Source organism: Lepidochelys olivacea (assembly GCF_965140295.1).
Source record: "Lepidochelys olivacea isolate rLepOli2 genome assembly, chromosome: 11".
Lineage (NCBI taxonomy): Eukaryota > Metazoa > Chordata > Testudines > Cheloniidae > Lepidochelys > Lepidochelys olivacea.
In genome coordinates this window covers 34509394-34530442 of record NC_140421.1, presented here as the reverse complement: position 1 = coordinate 34530442, position 21049 = coordinate 34509394, and the positions used below count along the sequence as shown (strand labels likewise).

The 21049-nt window shown below is 37.4% G+C and overlaps 1 protein-coding gene across 1 annotated transcript; it reads left to right on the top strand.

The window, feature by feature from the left end:
- Positions 1-519: 519 nt before the first annotated feature.
- GCG (glucagon) lies at positions 520-13728 on the top strand. Its single transcript, XM_084643803.1, has 7 exons — positions 520-596; positions 6657-6757; positions 7192-7353; positions 8444-8497; positions 9756-9893; positions 12092-12235; positions 13302-13728. Exons 2-7 carry the CDS (start codon positions 6660-6662, stop codon positions 13324-13326), a joined length of 621 nt encoding a protein of 206 aa, XP_084499929.1. The 5' UTR covers positions 520-596; positions 6657-6659; the 3' UTR covers positions 13327-13728.
- Positions 13729-21049: the final 7321 nt, after the last annotated feature.

Here is a 21049-nt window from a genome sequence, read left to right as displayed (position 1 = left end):
AGACTTTGTGTGAGGTACATGTTTCTTCTTATTATTATTACTATTTTATTATATTAAACTTATAAAATTGATGGGTGAAGTCCTTGCCCCACTGAAATCAATGGGAGTTTTGCCATTGACTTCAGTGGAGCTAGGACTTCACCCGTCAATTTTAAATTAAATGTCAGATAGGCAAACCTGAATTTGAAGGACATGTTGCATTGATTCCTAGCACCTTTACTTAATTGTGTATAGCCCTAATGTCCTCCTGATTGATATTTACTTCTTTTGACATTGACATCTCATTCCTTTTTCGTCTCCATTAAGGACCCATCTCCACAATGATGTCATACAGTAAGCAGAGTCAATATGTGAAATTGCTTGTAAAAATTGTCAAATGTAAAGTAAAGAATAGCAAATATGATTTTTTTTAAGTTGAATAAGGAAACTGTCAGCAATGATGCACTCTCATAATGCTTACTAGAGCTGAACAGTATATATAAGGCTGAGCCACAGAGGCAGCTAGGCAGATCTCCGGATCCTGAAGGTTTCCCAAAGTTCCAGAAGAGTAGCTGCTCTTTCTCCAATCGCTGTGCATCACTTCAAAGTATAAGAAGGTAAGATTCATGCTAGCTACCAATAAGATTTGTTCAATGGGTTGAGTGCAATTGTTCTGTCCAAGGTTTGTAAAGCAAATACAGGATCTCTCAAAATGGTGCTTTTTAAGCTTTTCTTTTATTATTATTATTTATTATTATGTATCATCTTTTTATATTTGGCATGAATAAGTAGTGTATATAGTTAAACTTTAATCAGTTTTAGTTTATTCAATAGAAGGCAATTAATTTAAGAGAGAATGATCCAAAGATCAAAATCAACTTCTAAGACTGACAGAAATGATAGAAAGGAGGATGATTAAACATGGACTCATGGAAGAAATGCATTATAGTAAGAATTTAAATGTTAAACACTTATGCATAAATATTGATTTTTGTTGTTTGTCTTACACTCACATTTTCAAATACCATTTACTAGACATGTGTCCTTCACAGATACTGAACCATTTTTACTTTAAACATCGTCATTCCTTGTAGAAACATCCTAAAAGTCCGATAGAAATTAATAGGGATGAAAGTAGTAGGGGACTAGATATATTAAATAGGTTTCTATAAAAATTACTTGAAAATATCTCAAGGTAGATTTGCCACTCCATTACAACAGTTTTACACTGGTCTAACTCCATTGAAAGTATGTGGTTTTCATTCATTTTATATATATTACACCATAAAATGCCATATGGGAAAGTTATAGATGTTATGTATATCATTTAATAGAAAATTTTAACCTTCCTGTTGGTTATTTTGAACCAGCCTACAGAATTGAACCTACAGAATTTACTACAGAATTATATCCCAGTTGTGGAATACTGTAGGATGGTGCAAAAAACTTCTAGAAAGGTATCGATTACATTCTACGTAACTTTTCCATAAATGCATTTTACAGTGTAGTGTGTATAAATTAGTAGTAAATTACATGTACATTAAAGAGATAGTAGATTCATAATTAATAACCTGTACTATCTGCAACAGTCTCATATCTCCAGAAATCTATTCTTATTCACATTTTAATTTTCAAATAAAAATATTTCTCCTTATTCAGCCATTATGTAACTCGACTGATTGTTGGAATTAATTGGGCTTTTAGCAGGATTCTTTGTGCAAACTTTGTTGCAATATATCCAAGTACAGCTTCCACACAGTACACTAAAGAAATCTGTAGTAAAATATGTTCAGAAGACTAGTGAAAGTCCAGGTTATCAAGAAAAAATATTCCTCTGTAATTCCAAATGCAAAGTAAATGCTATATGAGTCAATAACTTTTTTCAGCCTTAAACATTTTGATCAAGATTTGATAAATACATATTATTGACAGTCTCTCTGGTGGCTAGGATCCTGGTTAAGAACATCCATTCAGCTGATTTGTTAATTTTTATGTGTCTCACTGTAACAACTTCAGTTTAGCTAATACATTTTGAAACTGAAGGAAAGGAAGGATTTGAAATGTACTTTCTAATTTCTAATTGGAGAGGAATTAGAAATGAATTCATTAGCCAACTTAAAAAAACAGATAATTTTCTACTTAAAATTTATTTCAGTGTGACTGGAACTTTGACACTTGAGACCACAAGCTTTTGTAGCTGTTTCTACAAAAAATCTAAACCTCTCAAACAGGTTCAAGAGCCAGGTTCCACTTGCTATGGAAATAGTCTTATCTGGCTTTCAAGAAATAATTATAGGTAATAAATCTGTACAAATGTTCTTTTGTTAACAATTCCTCTTTCTCTATAGGGCACACTTTTGTGTTTTCTAGAATGAAGCAGTAATAGTATAAGAACACATTTCTAGTTACTACTTTTGTCTTTGACTTATATAAAATAAATAACTATTACTGACCATGATTACCAATGCTAAATATTGAAGAATAAATGTACAAAAATGCATCTCAAATTTTAAGATAAAACGTTTGACAAATATGTAATGAAAGTGCAGCAGTTTTCAAAATAGCTGGCTGGCTAAAAGGCAGGTTCCTCTAACTTAAAGGTTTCAGAGTAGCAGCCATGTTAGTCTGTATTCGCAAAAAGAAAAGGAGTACTTGTGGCACCTTAGAGACTAACCAATTTATTTGAGCTCACGAAAGCTTATGCTCAAATAAATTGGTTAGTCTCTAAGGTGCCACAAGTCCTCCTTTTCTTCTAACTTAAAGATTTTCAAATCTTGCAAATACTTTGTAATCTTTGCTATTTTACTAATCTCACCAAATGCTACTTGCTGATACAGTCTAAGATCTTGATTCTGGGAAACATACTTATTTAGAAAGAACTCAAGCACATACTTACATTTAAATATATGCCAAAATCATATCAAAGTAAATGGGAGCACTCTCATATATAACATGAAGCAGTTTGCGTAAGTCTTACAGGATTGGAGGTTAAGGATCTGTCCCCAAAACCCAATGAAATCAATGGGAGTCTTTCCACAGATTTCAGTAGACTTTGAATCATGCTCTTTATATTTCTAAATTATTTACTGAAGATCAACTTTTTCATATTGATGATATTCAACATAAACAGCATTTAATAACCAAACTATTTCATGCCAAATCCAGCCAGTTCTAGAAACTTTTGACTGAGGAATAAGTGTGAATAGACGCCAGGATTTCTCCTATAGTCTTTAAACACGTGAAATGTGAAACTGATGTATTCTTTAGGATCAACATTGGATGTCAGTGTTGTACCACTGAAGTACAACTCCAAGTGGACAGAGAGTTAAATATTGTGGCTGGATTTTAATAGTTTTAGGACCAATATGCCACTTCTAGATACAATATGCATGGTATGTTGAAATGGAGTAATTAAACCTTATGCTTTGGGGCATAAACTAATCACTAAGGAGGTCAAAAAGGAATTCCTCTCTATGTTTACCGATGCTTGATCAGCCAGCTGCAACTGTGAAGGCACTTACTTGCCTTTGGCGTATTTGGTATTGACCACTGCTAGAGATAGGATAATGGATTTCATGGCTTAAAGATCTGATCCAATATGGGAAACCTTATATTCTTCAATTCATTTTTCTAGCTCTGACTAAAATGCCACTTAACTATATTGCCTTATATTGCAACCCAGCAGTATTGTATTGCTATTGGCCAGCAACATGCCATTGAAAATAGGGCCTTACCTAAGGGTGTACTCTGCCTGAGCAGAGCTGGAATGTCTGGCAGCAGTTAATACCAGGGGACAGATCCTCAGATGGTGTAAATTGTCATAGTTCCCTGAAAGTCAATTGAGTTGTGACAATTTGCACCAGCCGCGGATCTGCCCCTAGATATTTAGAAATCCAGTTTCATGATTGTTTGGTTTCTATATCCTGCACTGAGTGTTCTGTACATACTTCTGAATGCAGATCTTCTATGTACTTCCTCTCTGGCATCATTGCTCTGCACCTAAGTTATATGTATTTAGCTCTGGGGAAGAAAACCTCAATATAATGGTCTGAATACTAATTTACAATAAACAATGAACCTTAGTCAATGCTTTCTGGTAAGTGCTTGCTATCCATCAATCGCCTAGTACTTGGCTTATTATATTTTCCACTCAGATTTTTGCCAAATTATTGGGTATTTGGTGTCCATTGAGTCTTCTACTCTGTTATGTTTAATGTCCAGTTGTGTGTGTGATCTTATAATTCATGGAAGATACAAGTTGTCATACTCAATTATGTCTGAAAACCTGCTCTGAAATGTGTCATAGCATAAACCTGACACAACAAGGCTTCTGATCCGTTCTTACCTCAGCCCATGGTCCCAAAGTAATGCAGTATAGAATGGATCCATTTCTGCTCTGACTGACACTCTGTCTGGCTCACTGAATTCAAATAAACAGGGGATTTTATGGGGGGTATAAATCAGTGCAGAATTTAGCTTTAGATGCGTACAAGGATCCCTTATTCTGACACCTGGACCAATGAGGAGGACTACAAGTGAGGTGGAAGGTTAAATTTAGGTTTTTTTATTGGCCTCCAGGGATTTAGTTAGCCACTTACATTTTATTTCAACTGGCTCAATTATCCTATCTCCCTTTGTTTTTCAGATTGTAGTATAAACTTCTCTGGAACATTTTCATGGATGGGAGAGTGGCTCTTTCAGGCATACAACAGAGTATCAGTTCAAATGCATGATGAAACATTTCCAGTGACATTCAATTTCTGTGAACTTATTACAATTTCAGTTGCTTTACAGTGAATTAACATTGTCATCCATGCTTATTTTAAAGCATGAATTGATGAAGATTAGCTACTTTTTGAGCTAAATATCTTGGCTTGTTTAATTTATTTTTAATAGCCAAAAGCATGAGTCCAAAATGTATATTAATTAATTTTATTAAACAATCATTTCATAAAGTTAAGAACTGACCCAAAGCAAGTACCTTAAAATCTACTTGCTGCTTTATAATAATTTTGCTTCAATTTCATAGATGCTTTCATTACAAATCACTTTAGTCTATGAGCCAGTGCAGGCAAATATCTACTGCTACTCGCTGATGTGCTAACTTGTGTAAGTGGTCTGATTGAATTCAACAGGGCTACTTGCAGTAATAGGGGCTATGCTCAGCAGTAAGTATTTGCAGTATTGGGTAGAGTTGGTCAAAATTATTTTGGTCAAATATTTTGATCTATTAAAAATGCAGTATCAAGGCAGTCAAAACTATGAATTTGAGTAGAATTTGGAGAATAGTTTTAGACGAATAAAAAATGAAAAAGAAATTTAGAAAAAGTCAAAATGTTTGACAGTTTCAAAATGAAATATTTTGACTTTTCATTCCAAAATGACATTTCATTCTAAATTTAGCGAGGTTTGTTTAAAATAATTAAGGTTAAAAAACACCCAAAAATGTAACAAAATAAAATGAAAAACTGAACAAAATGGCAAAAAAGAAAAGGAGGACTTGTGGCACCTTAAAGACTAACCAATTTATTTGAGCATAAGCTTTCGTGAGCTACAGCCCACTTCATCGGATGCAGCTCCTTTTCTTTTTGTGGCTACACACTAACACGGCTGCTACTCTGAAACCTGAACAAAATGAACATTCAACCTTAATAATGTTTTTCCAGTTCTGCCAGCAAACCAAAAAAATCAATTATTTGTTCATCTCCAATATTGGGTCCATAAGCTAAATCAAACTAATAGTAGTACATTCAATAATGATAATGTTTAGCATTTACATACTAAGGAACAGATGGTAATCACCTTATTCATGCTGGTGATTGCTCACTGAAATATATAATTAAGACAATGAAACTACGTGTATGAGAAAGTGTTCATCAGTCTGAATAAGGGATTCACAATGTAGTGCTGAACCACCAAAACATATATATATGTACTGTATGCCACACTGTGATACTCTTACTCACAGTGAATAATTTTACTCATGAGACCACACAGGGAGTAGGATAGAGATCCCAATCTAGTCCTTTATTATTAATTTTATACAGTCAATGGAACTACCCACAGCAATATGCATTACACCTAACAGCGTATCAGGATCAGCCCTTTATGGTTGTAGCAAGGTGTAAATCTAATGATGGACTAAAATGGAAAACCTAAGACTGTACTAGGTATAGCATTGTATCAAAAGCACCATAAACACAACAGAATTTCATATACCTTCTGTATCACAAATTTCTAACCATAAATATATTTATTTTTTGTAAAAGTCACACTCTGGATTGAAATTTGCCTATTTTACCCAAGGAGCCCAATCCTACAGGTGTTCATTGCTTTAAATGATAAAAACAAAAGCATACAAAACACAAGAATTTAGAAGTGAGGGGATGAAGAAAAAATGCTCAGTTAGAGCAAGAAGAGTGGCTGGATGTGACACTGCACTCTGTGATGGGATTCTGCTTTTATTTCTTTAGTCAATAAATTCAGAAAATTAAAAACCACCTGGTGTTATAGTATGAAAATTGCAACACATTGAAACTATGTAGGATTATCATTCTCCTCTCATATACATGGAGTTTCATTCCATTCTATATTAGTGGGTTTCCCTGTCTATATATTGACTCCAAAGTATGTAAAGAGGACTATATTTATTCCCCCCCTGATCTGTGTTCTGACAGGCAATGAAAATGAAAAACATTTATTTTGTGGCTGGATTGCTTTTAATGATCATTCAAGGCAGCTGGCAAAATCCTCTTCAAGACACAGAAGAGAAATCCAGGTAAATACTAAAAATCAAACATCTCAGAATAATCCAAATATACTCCCCTGTACTTTTCCTGCAACTTGATGCAAAATCTTTGATTTGAGGAAAAGTTTCTTATAATATTACAGTGTATTTAATTCATCTGTGGATCGGAGAAGGATATCTATATTGCAAAATGCAGCACACCAGTTTGGTGTTTCTAACAATAACTTTTTATTGTTGTCCTAATAGACTCTTAGTTATGCAGTTACCAGGCTGCTGTACTGATTGACTCTGTCAGCCAGCTAACAATCATATCTGTAGCAAGTAATTTTTGTTTCTTTTTTTTCTTTTTTGTTCTTATTCTGTTGGAATATAGAATTTTTTTAAAAAAAGAAGTCAGTGCAGGTATAGCACCTGTAGAAAGTGCTATCATCAATGCTGATTAATCTATTACATACTATTCATAGATCATTCAAAGCTTCCCAGACTGAACCATTAGATGAATCTAGACAGCTGAATGAAGTAAAACGTCATTCACAAGGCACATTCACCAGTGATTACAGCAAGTACTTGGACACTAGACGAGCTCAGGATTTTGTGCAATGGTTAATGAGCACTAAAAGAAGCGGGTAAGCATATTGGAAAAATCATTATAAATCTCCATGCACAAATATAGCCATAATTTAGTGCCTGTCAGGAATCAGTTCACTGTTCAGCTTCCCCTCACAGAACATGATCTATTTTCCTTTTTAATGGATAGCATATAAATCAGAGAAGAGGACCTTAAGGATAATTGAAACATAGCATTGATATATTGTTAGCAAAAAAATGAGCCAACCATGGAAGATCATTGTTATATACTAGTTCAATCTTTTTTGAAATAGCAGAAGTGATTGGTTGAAAATAGTCATCAGTCTTTTGGCTGGTATCAGTGTGGTATCTGATTTGTCATCTGTAAGGAAACTCTTGCAGGAAGATGGACTCAGTGACCTAATAGATCTTTTCCATATTTCTCTACTCTGATCCTATGGTCTCCTTATAGAACACTTATCAAGGATTAAGCTTTGTCGGCCACTAGATACCTCAATTGTGCCACAGAAGTACTGGCAATGCATGCCTTTTTGGAAGATATGTTTTGGTCAAATACAAGTTTCTGGGCTCAGCCTAGAAGTAACTGGATGAAATTCTATGGCCGATGATATACAAGGGGGATCAGATGTTCCCTTCTGGCTTTAGTTAGTGCTGCTAACATTTTAACTTCCTCTGCTAAGGTGGTCCTTAAAAACAGAAGTACAAATGCTCTCCGGGTTACACAATCATTCCGTTCTGGAACGCCTTGCGTAACTCGAATTTTCCGTAAGTCGGAAACGTATTCCCCCCCACCCCACCCCCCCGCAACCATTATGCAAAAAAACAAAACAAAACAAAAAACCTCCTATTTTTAGCTTACGGAACTTTTTCCATAAGTGTGAATTTGCATAAATCGGGTCTTGCATAATCCGGGAAGCGTTTGTAAGGAACTAACAGTTTCAAGAGCCTGTATTCAATTACATTCACAGCCCCCCAAAGCGCTCACCTGGGTAGTTTAGCATTCACAGATTTTTACAGTGACATTCAAATAATATTCAATAGCATTTTATGAGCTAATGCATATTATGCATACAATACAATGTACTAATATGATATCAGTGATATAATGACTCTGGGCCTTTGCTACAGACAACCGGCACTGGAGGAGAGAGAGAATGAAAAATTCCTGGACCAGCTGTCAAGGTACTTTAAAATGCTGGATGTTACTCAGAAGGAATTGAAACAACTGAGATTTCTGTTGGGCAGGAAACACAGCCAACAATATAGAGAATTCCTTACACCTTCATGATTATAATGCAGGAATTAGATACTCCAGCCATAGAAGAAGGCATTCTGGGTCTAATTTTTACAGTTAGGGAGGAAATGATTGAGACTTTCATTATGATAGGGAAGCTTGGAACCACTGGCTGTGAGCTAGGTGAATTCAGGAATGGCTTCGAGAATGTAGCAGTATGAGAGTATTAGATTTCAGGAAAGGAAATTTTAGGGAATAAAGAAATCTAATGATTAAGGTACAGAGGAAAAAAGTACTAAAATCCCACAAGTGTGAGTGAAGGCAGGGGAATCCTAAGAAATATGGAGTTGGGGGATCAATACTGGACACAAGACCAATGAAAGAGGAATGATATATGATGAGGCAGCCAGAGATTTTAACGGAGTAGCACAGGGATCAGTGTTAGGTCCATTTTTATGTAACTTGTTCATTGTAGAAGGGGGAATAGATGGCATGTAATTGAAAAATGCAGATGGTACTAATTGGGAGGAATGTCAAACTGCCAAGCAGATGGAAAAATAATGCAAAGGGCCCTAGAGAAATTTGAAACATAGGCAGAAAATAACAAATGCTAAAAATAAATGCAAACTAATACATCTGGAAAAAAATGCTCCAAAACTTGTCTACTCTGCCAGAAGGCAGGGAATGGATGATCCAAGCAGTTATAGTGAGCAAGAAATTAGATGTAATTTTGCAATGCAATCTGGCTTCAGAAAAGACCAGTATGATCAATTTTGGTCTGAATATGCAAAGGCAGTGTGTCAAGGGAGAGGGAGGAAACAGTCCATTTCTACTCACCCTAGATATGAGCACACCTGAAAGAGTTCTGGAAACCACACGACGAAATGGATGTTGAAAAAGTGGAGGTTCTTCAGAGAAGAGTAGCCAAAAATGCTCAGTGGCTGGAGGAAATGAACGCAAAAGGAGTTAAATCTGTACAGTTTGGCTAAGAGACAAAAGGGGGATATGATGGAATTATTTAGGGTGATACCAGGGGGTGTAACTAAGACCTAGGGTGAAAATATGAAGGCTAATTTGGGGAGAAACTTCCTGCTAATGAGAAATGTTGGTCTGGCAGGAACTAGAAGCCAACAGAAGCAAGCAAAGGACACAAATAGATAAAGTGATAACATAGTCCTGATCATAAGAGAACTGCCTTTCTTTCAGCAATGGACTCTCGAGGCGTCATGCTGAATTTGAGAGGCATGCTGAGGGCACCTACACCAGTGACATCACCTCTTATTTGGAAGGTCAAGCTGCCAAAGAGTTCATTGCTTGGTTAGTGAATGGACGAGGAAGAAGAGAGTAAGAATCCCTCCGTTCCTATCATGAAATGTTGTTTGGCTTTTCTGGTTAGAAATCAAGCCTAATGGAACCATAATGTATTTTTGTTTTATTCTTGCTGTATTTCATATTTTTCTTTGTATCTTAAGATACATTGTGGGTGTGAGATGATCATTTTAAATGATTCAGTCCTGCTACAGATTAAAATTAAGATGTTGACGAGTTTAATGTGCTGTTACACTGTAAAAGGTCAAGTTAGATTCAAGGTCAACATGTCTAAATCTGAACCAGTCTTTCCTCTAGAATTCCCCCCTCCCGTGCCCCCCCCCGTTTCCCTTTCTAAGATCTCTTTCCTGCAGTAAGTTCAAGATTCATCTCCCTGTCCTCAAAGTGCCCTTCCATAGCTCTGCCCCACCTACATTTCTGACCTCTTTGCTCTGACATCTTCTCTTGTTCCATATACCTATCCCAAGCTGCACTCTTTCCTGCTTATGCACTCCTCTCATTCCTGACTTTATACCTTCTTTCATTATAATCTTACACTTAGAACAGCCTCCCATTTAATCATTTCCAAGCATCCTCTGTCTCTTCCTATTTCAAATCCCCACCTGCTCTTCATGGCTTAGCAACTACAATGTTCTCCTCTGTTATCCGTTCTGTACTTATTTGGGCCTTTAGACTGTAAGCTCTTCAGGGCAGGGATTTCATTTCACCCTCTGTTCTTTGAAAAAATACATTTTACCACTGTAAAGCACCATGTATGTCTCTGGCACTATATACAAAATAATAATAATATTAATAATAATAAAATATCTCTAAGACAAGATTGTGTGTTGGAGTCTAGGAAGAGCCAACAGATAAAGTAATTCTGAAAGGACTGACTATCCTAGATAGAGTTAAAGAGTGAGATCAGCTATTGAAAAGAGAATGGTGGCAAGTTATGCTACTGACATTCTGATTTCCAGTAGTCTTGTTGTCATAGGTAATGAATAGCATTCAGGGCAGCAGAAAGGTATCCGTGTATCTGTAGATAATGGAGGTAAAAATTAGGGGCCAAATTCCCAGGTCTGGTCAAGCTGTGTTCAGCCCAGATTCCTAGGTGGGAAAGTGGGGTAAGTGTAAATCACCTTTCCGAAAACTTGATCCTTGGCCTTATTCCAGATCAAACTAGCCTCTGGGGTCCCATAGAACAACCTAATGGCCCTCCTAAATTATGCAAGTTAGAGGGCTCCCCTAGGGGACTATTCTGCCTGCCAGAGATCACCAGAGCACAGTGTGTTCCAGCTCCAACCCACTTGACCCCTGTCAATTAAAGAACCCCCTTTGCCTGGTGAAAGGGAGCAAATGGGGTAAAGGTGTTTGTCAGGGAAATCTCTGGCTGTCCTGTTAGAATAGATCTCCGGGGCACAAAGAGGAGCCAGGATCTGGCCTCATACATAAGTGCTGGAATTAGGGGTGCTGGGGGTGCTGCCTCATCCCCTAGCTTGAAGTAGTTTCCATTATGTACAGGGTTTAAACAGTTAAATCCCACTATAAAAATTGTACAGTTAAATGGCTCTCAGCATCCCACTATAAAAATTGTTCCAGCACCACTGGCCCCATATGTCTGTATACAGCACACAAACACACAGAATTTAGGAAAATACTATAATTGGCAGCTGTTAATTCACCAAGCTATCACTCCCAATTGATTTTGCTAAAAGGGTAAATATTCATGCACTAAATACCTTAGGAATTATAAATCTAGGACTTCATAAATCCAATAAAACTATTAATCAGCTGCCTGAAACAGTTGGCTACAATGTAATAAAACTTCATTCTTAAACAGTGAAGCTTATTATGTTTACAGTGAATTTGATTATGTTTTAATCTCAGCTGTGAGTAACATTGGTTTAGGAAATTGCAGTTTGATGTATTAGGTCTGGTGTTTCTGGCATTTTATTTTTTTTTATTATTATAATTGAGGAATTAAGACTCACTTAAAAAATCTTTGAGAAAAGTGCCCTAAATGGGAAAGGACGACATCCAAACCATCTTCTCTCACTGAGAAGTAGTCCAATTGTTCCTTTAACATAGAACAATCTCATACTGAGCTAGCCTTGCGTCCCTTGAAATCAGTGGGAGCTTTGAGTGTGTAAAGACTGCAGAATGAGGCCCTTGAAGAGGTTTGTTTATTGTGGTCTGCACAGCTGTTATTTGACCGTTTCTCCCCTTTAAAGTTTCTCAGAAGAAGCTAATGCAGCTGAAGAACTGGACAGAAGACATGCAGATGGCACTTTTACCAGTGATATCAACAAAATCCTCGATGACATGGCTGCCAAAGAGTTCTTAAAATGGCTGCTTAACACAAAAGTTACCCAGAGGTGACTGAATTTTGATCATCTTAAATCTTAGTATATTTAAATTTTTAATATACTTGCAGCACACTGAGGAAAGACAGATCATTTCCCCCTTAACTGTCACTATTTATTTATACCCGTACATATATTAAAAATGTTGGACTACAACCGTGCCATATACTGTAAGCAAAACCATTCCAAGTATAGTCTATGTTTTGTATCAAGAGTCAAATCCTGTTCCTATTTAAGTTAATGGGAGTTTTGCCACGGATCTGACTTTGACAAGCATTTGGCCCAAAATAAATTATTGATAAAAGAAACTGACATGTACAGAGCAATTATAACCACCGAAATACTATTAAAACGTATCGGAGATTTTTTAAAAAAAAATAATACAGTCTAAAAGAGTGGTCTGAGCACAGAATGTGGGAGCCAGGAACTTCTGAGCTCTAATCCCTCCTATGACACGAAAAACCTCTGTGGCTAAGGTGGGTAATTTAAGCCCCTTGCCTCAGTTTTCCTGTTTGTAAAATGGAAAAATAGAATTTTCTAACCCAATTCTCGGGGCGTTTTATGAATTATGTGTTGATGTTTGTAAAGCACTTTAAAGACAGAACTGCTCAAATTGAGACATGTGTAAGGTGTTTGATTTCCAAAGATGCTGAGTGCCTTCCCTATGAAAATTAGGCCTCTTTCATGCATCTCACACAAAAATGGAAACATCCAAAATCACTAGTCACTTTTGAGAATGTAGGCTAACAAATACTAATTCTTATTATTAAAGCTTGAAAATAATTATTAAAATATAAATTTTATTGGCATTTTCTTTTTTTCCCCTTTTTTTTTTGCATTTAGCAAATTTAGCATCTAGTACAACATGAAAAAAGTTGTTTAACAACATCCACTAAAAATCTTTTTAAGAGCTTTACTTATAGAAATAATTGTGATTTCAATCTATAATTAGAGGGAGTTGTTAAAGGGTTTGTGGAACTAATATCAGTTAAATCTAAACCAGGAAAAATGTCTTCCACACACGTTTGATTTTCTGAATACTGTAACTGGTCCTAATTATGTCCTTTTGTTTTTTCAGGGACCTTTTGGGGAAATACCAGTAAAAGTACAAAATAAATATGGGACAAGTCAAGATCTTCTTCACTACATCAGCTGCTGGTCACCAGGGAATTCTGAAATTTGTGTTCTATAAATTATATTTATAAGCCATATTGCTTTGCATGCCAAGAAATGAATTTTACTATAGTGTAGTGTTGCCAAAAGATTATATAGGAAAAAGATGTTATCAAAAGGACACACAAAGTAACAGCTTTAAGAATACAAAAATGCCTCGTCTTCATATTTTCCATTTATTTAGGGCCAAAATATCTCTACTTACAGTTAGCAATGAAATTATTTTTCTATGAAGTCGAATTGTACATAGGATTGATTCCAAACACCAAATATCTGCATTATTAGAATGGGGCTGGCAGTCACAGATGTCTGAGAAGTGAACTTCCCTCTTGAAACCTTTGTTATAAAAAGGCTAAGCTTTCAGGATATTAAATGATAGCCTTAAATAAATTTTTTTCAAGCTTCTTTTTTGTTGTCTTTTTGTGTGTGTGTGTGTGTGTGTGTCCCCCTTGCGTCTTTGAAGAAACACAAGCTTGTTTATATCTAAGGAATTAAAGTGTCACAGAGCTTCAAAGTGATTCATTTGTAATGCTGTGCATAAATTTAGCATTTGTTTCCTGACATTTTCATGGTACAGTATTTCCTCTTGTGAATGGCTTTCATGAAATGGTTTTGATGATTTCTAAAACTGAGGATGTGTGAATTTCGAGTAGACTTTTGCTGAAAAAAGAAATTATGAACGCAAAAGCTGAGTTTAAAGGGTATAGGGTGGAGTTGTTTTAAAATGTTCTTTATCACAAATTGTTGTATTTTAACAAAATGTGCAAGAGCAGCCATCTTTTCAAATTTTGGAGTGCTATGTGTTGCTTATACCATGCACTGTTCTGTAATACCATGAACGCAAAGTGCTGGGTCAGCTAGTTCGAATATGGTCAGCCAATCTTCTATGCCCACCACCATCTTGCTCAAAGAACATTTTGTGGCACTCTGAATTCTTGAAGCAAATGTGCAACTGACAAGCAGAGCTGGGCACACCTCGAGTGAAAATGCCTGAGTCTTGTGGCAGTATTGAGAAAAACATGAACAGGAAAATAAAAGGGGAAAAAACACAATAGTTGCATCTATGTACTCATATACATGTCATCAGTGGTTTGTGCACTGGTCCTCATACCAATAGTGATGTAAACTGTCTTACACTCAGTCAAGATAAGTTGTTAGGCAGCCTTCCTTGATGTAACTCTGGAATAGCCTTTGTGGTGATGCTGTCCTGGAACTGCCATTGCCATCAGCTCCCAAAACCTCTCTCTCCACTTATTAGAACCGCAATAATTCAAGCGTTTGCATTTTAGCTTCTGTGGCTTACGAGAAAGTACTTGGAGGTGAGGGATGGGCTGGCGGGGTGGGAGAGGGATTGTCTAATGGTACTTACTGCCTCGTATAAAATACGGAGTTGACTGGGTCAAGAATTTGACTACACTCTGGGCCCTTTGCTACAGGCAATTGAAATTATTCTGCTCTTCTTATTTGTTTGTTTTACAGACACACCCAGGGACCCCAGTCAGGAATAAGGCCCCACTGTGTTGAACACACACAGAGTGGGACAGGCCTTGCCCCAAGGATCTTAAAGTTTAATTTAAAAAAAAAGAAGCAATAAGTGGTGTAACAAAACAATCTATGGGATGGGGCGGGGGAGAATGAGAGGAACAGTTATAGGAATATATCTTAAATAGCTTGTCTATGTGCACAATTAGCAAGTTTCAAGTCAATTTTTAAAGACATAAATAAACAATGAATATTAATGTTATCCATAATTTGTGCTGTCCACTTGCCTAGCCATAACCAACAAGCAATTTATTATAGGCATCATACCAGATGTGGGTCTTCAGTATGGATTTGAAAGAGGACAGTGCGGTGGCTTTGTGGGTTACCTCAGGGAGGGCATTCTATGAGTAAGGGGCAATATGGAAGAAGGAGTAAAGGCACTTGTTGGAGAGGTGGACAACTGAGCAATGGAAGCTGTCGTAGTTGATGGACTGGAGGAAATATTAGAGAAACAAGGTGGGTGAGGTAATATCTTTTATAGGACCAACTGCTGTTGGTGAGAGAGAAAAACTTTTAAGCCAGACAGAGCTCTTATAAAAGATATTACCTTACCCATCTTGTCTCTTTAATGGCAAGACATGGCTACAATTACACTGCATACAACAATAAAAGAGATACTGTAAGACAAAAGAGCAGATAAGTAGGAAGTGACTAATTTGTGAAGGTCCTTAATAATACGGACAAGAAGCTTGTATTTGATGCTTTAGATAAGTGTGGTAGGGAGTGCGAGAGAGACTCAGAATGCGTGTGCGCAGGGGGAGGGATTGACTATATGGGGCTTAGGGGAGGTCTGAGGGCTCAGCTATAAGCTGCAAAAAGTGCACTACAACTTTCTCTTCACTTCCAAATTTGTGGGCTGGTGGGAGGTAAGCGTTAGCACATTCCTCACATATTTGATCAAATCTTTGTCATAATCGAAACACTTTCCAAACAAAACTATTTGGGGGATTCTTGGTTGCACCATATTTTGCACAAAATCAATAGTAATCATAAAGGTAGGCAACATGGGACTTCTTTATTTGGAATTCCTGAAATTGAACAGTACAGGATGGAGTAAAGTAGATCCATTTTGGTTTTGGCCAGGATGAAGTAAGGCAAATAATCAATACTTCTTTTTGCATGGATTGGTAGGGCAATAGTGGGAGCCAGCTGGCTTCACAGGTGTCTGTACTTTGTAGTTTTCCGAATGTTAACAGTTTCACGGCCAATATTCCTTAATGTGCATCACATGTACTTTATTAAAACCCTTTTCTATGGTGCTCATCAGAGAAACATTGTCACTCCCATTTTACAGATGATGTGTACTGAGGAACAGCATGATGTATAAGTGGCTTGCTCAGAGTCACACAGCTAGTCTATGAAGGAGCTGAAAACTCAGACCAGATTTGCTGAGTCCCAGTCTGGAGCTTTAACTAACAGAGCATCCTGCTTCTTCGATGAAGGGGCAGGTGGAAGTGGGAGTCAGTGTCTAGAAGTTCTGTATTTTTTGCACAGTATTAATAGGAAGAATATACATTTTATAATCCTAACTCTTCCCTATAGTTAGGCCAAGAATACATAATTTGGGGAAAAGTTAGAGCAAGGAGGGGGAAATGAATACTTATTCTATCATTTCACGTGCTTCTTGCCAAATTTTTGAAATCACAGGACTAGTCATTTGGGGTGAAAGCAGCTGCTGAGTGTTTCTTGTACATGGCAAGTGTAATTTTGTGAATGATATCCTATGTTTGAGGAAAAATAATGCTTCCTGTCAGGGTGGTTAAGCACGGGAATAAATTGCCTAGGGAGGTTGTGGAATCTGCATCACTGGAGATTTTTAAGAGTATTTTAGACAAACACCTGTCACGAATGGTCTAGATAGTACTTAGTCCTGCCATGAATGCAGGGGACTGAACTAGATGACTTCTCCAGGTCCCTTTTAGTCCTATGATTCTCTGGTTGTGACCCTAGGCACCCTGATATTCAGACCCTAAACACTACTGCAATAATATTTGTACAAAATATCCCTTGGGAGGCATCATATGAAAGCTAATAACATTCTGGTTATTATCATTGTAAAATACATATGTTAACATCATATGTGAAGTTATGAATTCCCTCTGTATGATGTTACTAGAACATGTTTAAGTCCAGACAGCCTAGCCCAGGTAAAGGTAATAAACAGGTCTGTCCTAGACAAAGGAATATGGGTTTACCTCAAATTACATGTTAGCAGTAAGCAAAGCTGTCAGTTTTGAAGGGAAGGGATATTCACTCCAGTTAAATTAATAAACTGTGATGTACTGACTCTTTAACAGAGTAGCAAACTTATCTTCTGTGAATGCACAGTGGTAATGACTGTGCATTGCAGAAAAACTTCTGGGTGTCCCCTGTAGTGTGCTATACTGGTTTATAAGGAATAGTATTTGTAACAGGTTATGGCTAATTGTATGTGTGGGCTGAGCAGTTCTGAGGGAGGATTTATAACAGCTTGGGGAGACAGTGTGAAATGATCTTTACGTTTTCTCATGGTTTGTTTGTTAATAGAGTTTGCTCTTTACATACTGTGAGGGCTGTATTTGTAGAGAAGGTTGGAAGCTAAGCCGGCTTTCATACGCCTTTAAAATAATAAGTTTTCTCTGCCAACCATATGGGGAGGGGACGCTCAGCAGCTGTCAGTTATTTACTTAGATGGGGCTCTCTGCAGTCCAGGTGCTCATTTGGGGGTGAAGTGAAATGGGGGTCTGCTTGAGCTTTGCGAGCACAAAGAGGGGGGAAATGTTAGTGCCCAAAGAGAGCATAGGTTGGTAGAACAGGGCCTGGTCCCACACCTCTTGCTACTTGGCAGATGGGGTAGTGCTGGGATACGTGCATGCTGCTTTTTGTAGCAATTACCACTCCCTCACTCTCTCGGAGACATTCTACATACCTCTGTCTTCTGCAGACAGAGGGCCTATGGGAACTCTCACTGAGTGTTGTCCCACCGCTGCAGGTTTTACAGCTACAGTAGTGTCACTCCATACGTTTGTCTTGTATGGAATAGAACAGATTCCTACCCTCTGCCTGTGCTTTTTGGGGGCACTGAAAAATAGTAATGCCATTCATAATTAAATTGGATTTATTCCTTTTTGTGTTCTGACACCATACAGTGGATTATTAATTCCTACCTGAAAACTAAAAGAAAAGGAGGACTTGTGGCACCTTAGAGACTAACCAATTCATTTGAGCATAAGCTTTCGTGAGCTACAGCTCACTTCGGCTGTTACTCTGATACCTGAAAACTGAGGTTTTCCTCATCTTTAAGTCTCATAAAGAAGTTCTATACTGCATCCCCTCCTAATTGTATTTGAGATACAGAGCCTCCCCTCTATGTGTGCTGAGCCTTTTGGCTTTTTGTTTATTCAGAGTAAATATGAGATTAGCCTCAGCTGCTTTTTAGTGCAAGACTTGAGGTTTCCTTCTTTTTACTGTTATTTACAAAAAAAAAAACTGTTTGTAATTCATCTCTTATTTCACATCTCATTTTATTATAACATTGAACTTCCTGTAAATAGGCCTGACCCTTTTTCCTCTGCCCATAATAATAAACAAATACATCTGAGTGTAGATTCCAGACCTTCCTAGATACCACCCAGGCAGGAACATCAGCATGTTGTTCACTATTGCCCATTTGGGTACCACTATCTCATTTTATAAGGAAGGAAACCAAAGATGCTGTAACAGTTGGGCACCATGGGTGTGTTGTTAGAACTGAGATAAAATGCCTTCTGCCACATGTAATAAATGAAATTTTCAAAATGAGATGGGCACATTGAAAGAACTAACTGGCAGTGGCTACTACCCATATTACAACTGTTAACCCAGTAAGAAGAACCAGTTGTAAGTTAGAGAGGACTGGAGATCATCTTAGGAGAGATATTTTACATCTGACTTTTTAATTATGTTTGTTTTACTTAATTAAAAGGGCATAGTATCTATTTGGAAGGACATCCGGGATATCAGGGAGAGGATAGATATATGCAACAGGGTAGTTGGCCCCTTTAAGGGGGTCAGAGCCAAGTCTACCTGCAACAGCCTTCTTTAAGGAGAACAAGCCCATCTCAGCCCATCTGTAAGTAGTTTTAATTGCCTATGTGGATGGTTGGCAGCTTATTGGCTAAAAAACACTTGGACCTGGTAAAAGGCTAGCAGAGGTCAATGAAGGAAGTTTTTTGAGAGGCGATGAGGTTCCAGGAAAAGTTGCTTATTGAGGGACTTCTTGGATTGCTGCAGGAGGCCCAGCCTGCAAGGAGCTGTGTGTTACCAGGAGATGAATTACATTTGGGAGGAAAGCCTGAAATCCACCCTAGCTCCAGAAATCAAGGTCAAGTGTGTGTGTATGCTGGGGGTAAAAAGCCTGGACATGGGACTGATAGCTCCAGGGAGTCTGCCTCTCTGTAAGAAGGCTAGGTGAAGCTCTTTCTTGTGTTTCTATTGAACTTTCCGTTAATAAATCAGACCTGTGAAGGCAGCCACTTTGTGATGTAAAGGTGTTGGTGAACTTATTGACAACACAACTGGTGAAATTAAGGCAAGTTGCACCTGCAGTGTTGTGCCTGACTGCACCAGGTTGCATGGGGGTGGCACACACCTTTTAAAATAGGACAGGAGGATGAGACTAAGGATAGTTTAAAAGATTGTCTGCCTTGTCAGTATGATTTAGCTTTGGCCTAGAGGAAGTCACATCTAGGGGAAGGGGAAACTTGACCTCCACAGCCATTCTCTTCTTGGTCTGCTAAGTGCCAAGAAGGTTACTGACTGTGGGGTGAACACATGTTCATTAGGAACTGGGAATAAGACCTCCAGCGCACTTCCCATGGGTCATCACAACAGCTAACAAGTTAATTGCTTTAATTCATGGCCAGTCTGAGTAACAGTGGAACCAGTGACCAGATGTGAAAGATTCAGTAGCCCACTCCATGAACTCACTGGCACATAGCCCCACTTCCATCATGTTTTAATTACTCTGGCTTGGATAGGTGTTTTGGAGAGCTAACTACTCTGTTCTTAACCCCAGGTTTCCTGATCACGCTGAGCTAGGAAGGAGGAAGATATCAAATAATTGGTTTAAATGCCCCACTTAATAGAACGTAATCAAGTATGAGCCCTTTCTTCCACGAGTAAGGGATGCCAGGTCAGGGTTAGGATACAAAGCTTCACAGAAAAATAATGCCTGAAAAATGGGATATGAATTCTCTGATTTTTCTTCCTAACTTGCAGTTAAACACTTTCTTCTGCCTAAAACATTCCCAAACAGACACTGGTGTAACTAAGCATAGAACCTGGCCCTAGGCCTTTTTAGCCTCAAAATTAAAAACAAAGTATGCAGGGAAAAAATTCCAAAGTAATTATGTTTTTTCCTGACTCAGACCCTTCCTACGGAGACATTAACACTTTCATTCCCAGTAATATAAATGATCAAATTTGAAAAAGATACTATTAAAAACAATGTAAAGACCTACCTTTGTTTGTCCTTTATCTTAAACCCTACTCAAGAATAACAAAACATGAGCTATTTTCATGTAACAGATTTTTTAAGTAACATTAAGTAAAGAAGAAGGAAATTAGCGCTCTCATAGTTATATTAAAAATACAACAACAATACATGCTGGGATATCAATGACAGATTAAACACTGAGAATCAAATTGAGACTAACTGACCCTATGCTATAATAGGTAATGTGAGAAGATGAGCTTGCTCCCACTCCTCTGTAATAATGCAGAAAGCTGGCCAGTGAGCCATAATGAAACAGGACCAATGCCTATTTTTTCATATTTTCTGATAACTATATTTTTTGTCCCTTGTTTGCTATTACTCAGGGTCTTTGTTCTTTTGTCTCCTACATAAACATGGCATTTTGGGATATATTTTTCTGTGGTGGCATTACTCAAGTACTATGAGCACTTTGTCTTCAGTCTTGCAAAACAATTGAGGCATGCCATTATACCAGTATAATGCACGCTTTGTCACAGTGTTTCTCACATAGCCATACACTCTTGAACACATTGTATTTATAATGTAGATCATATATATATATATATATATATATATATATATATATTCTCAAATAATAGTTTCTAGTTCTGCATATC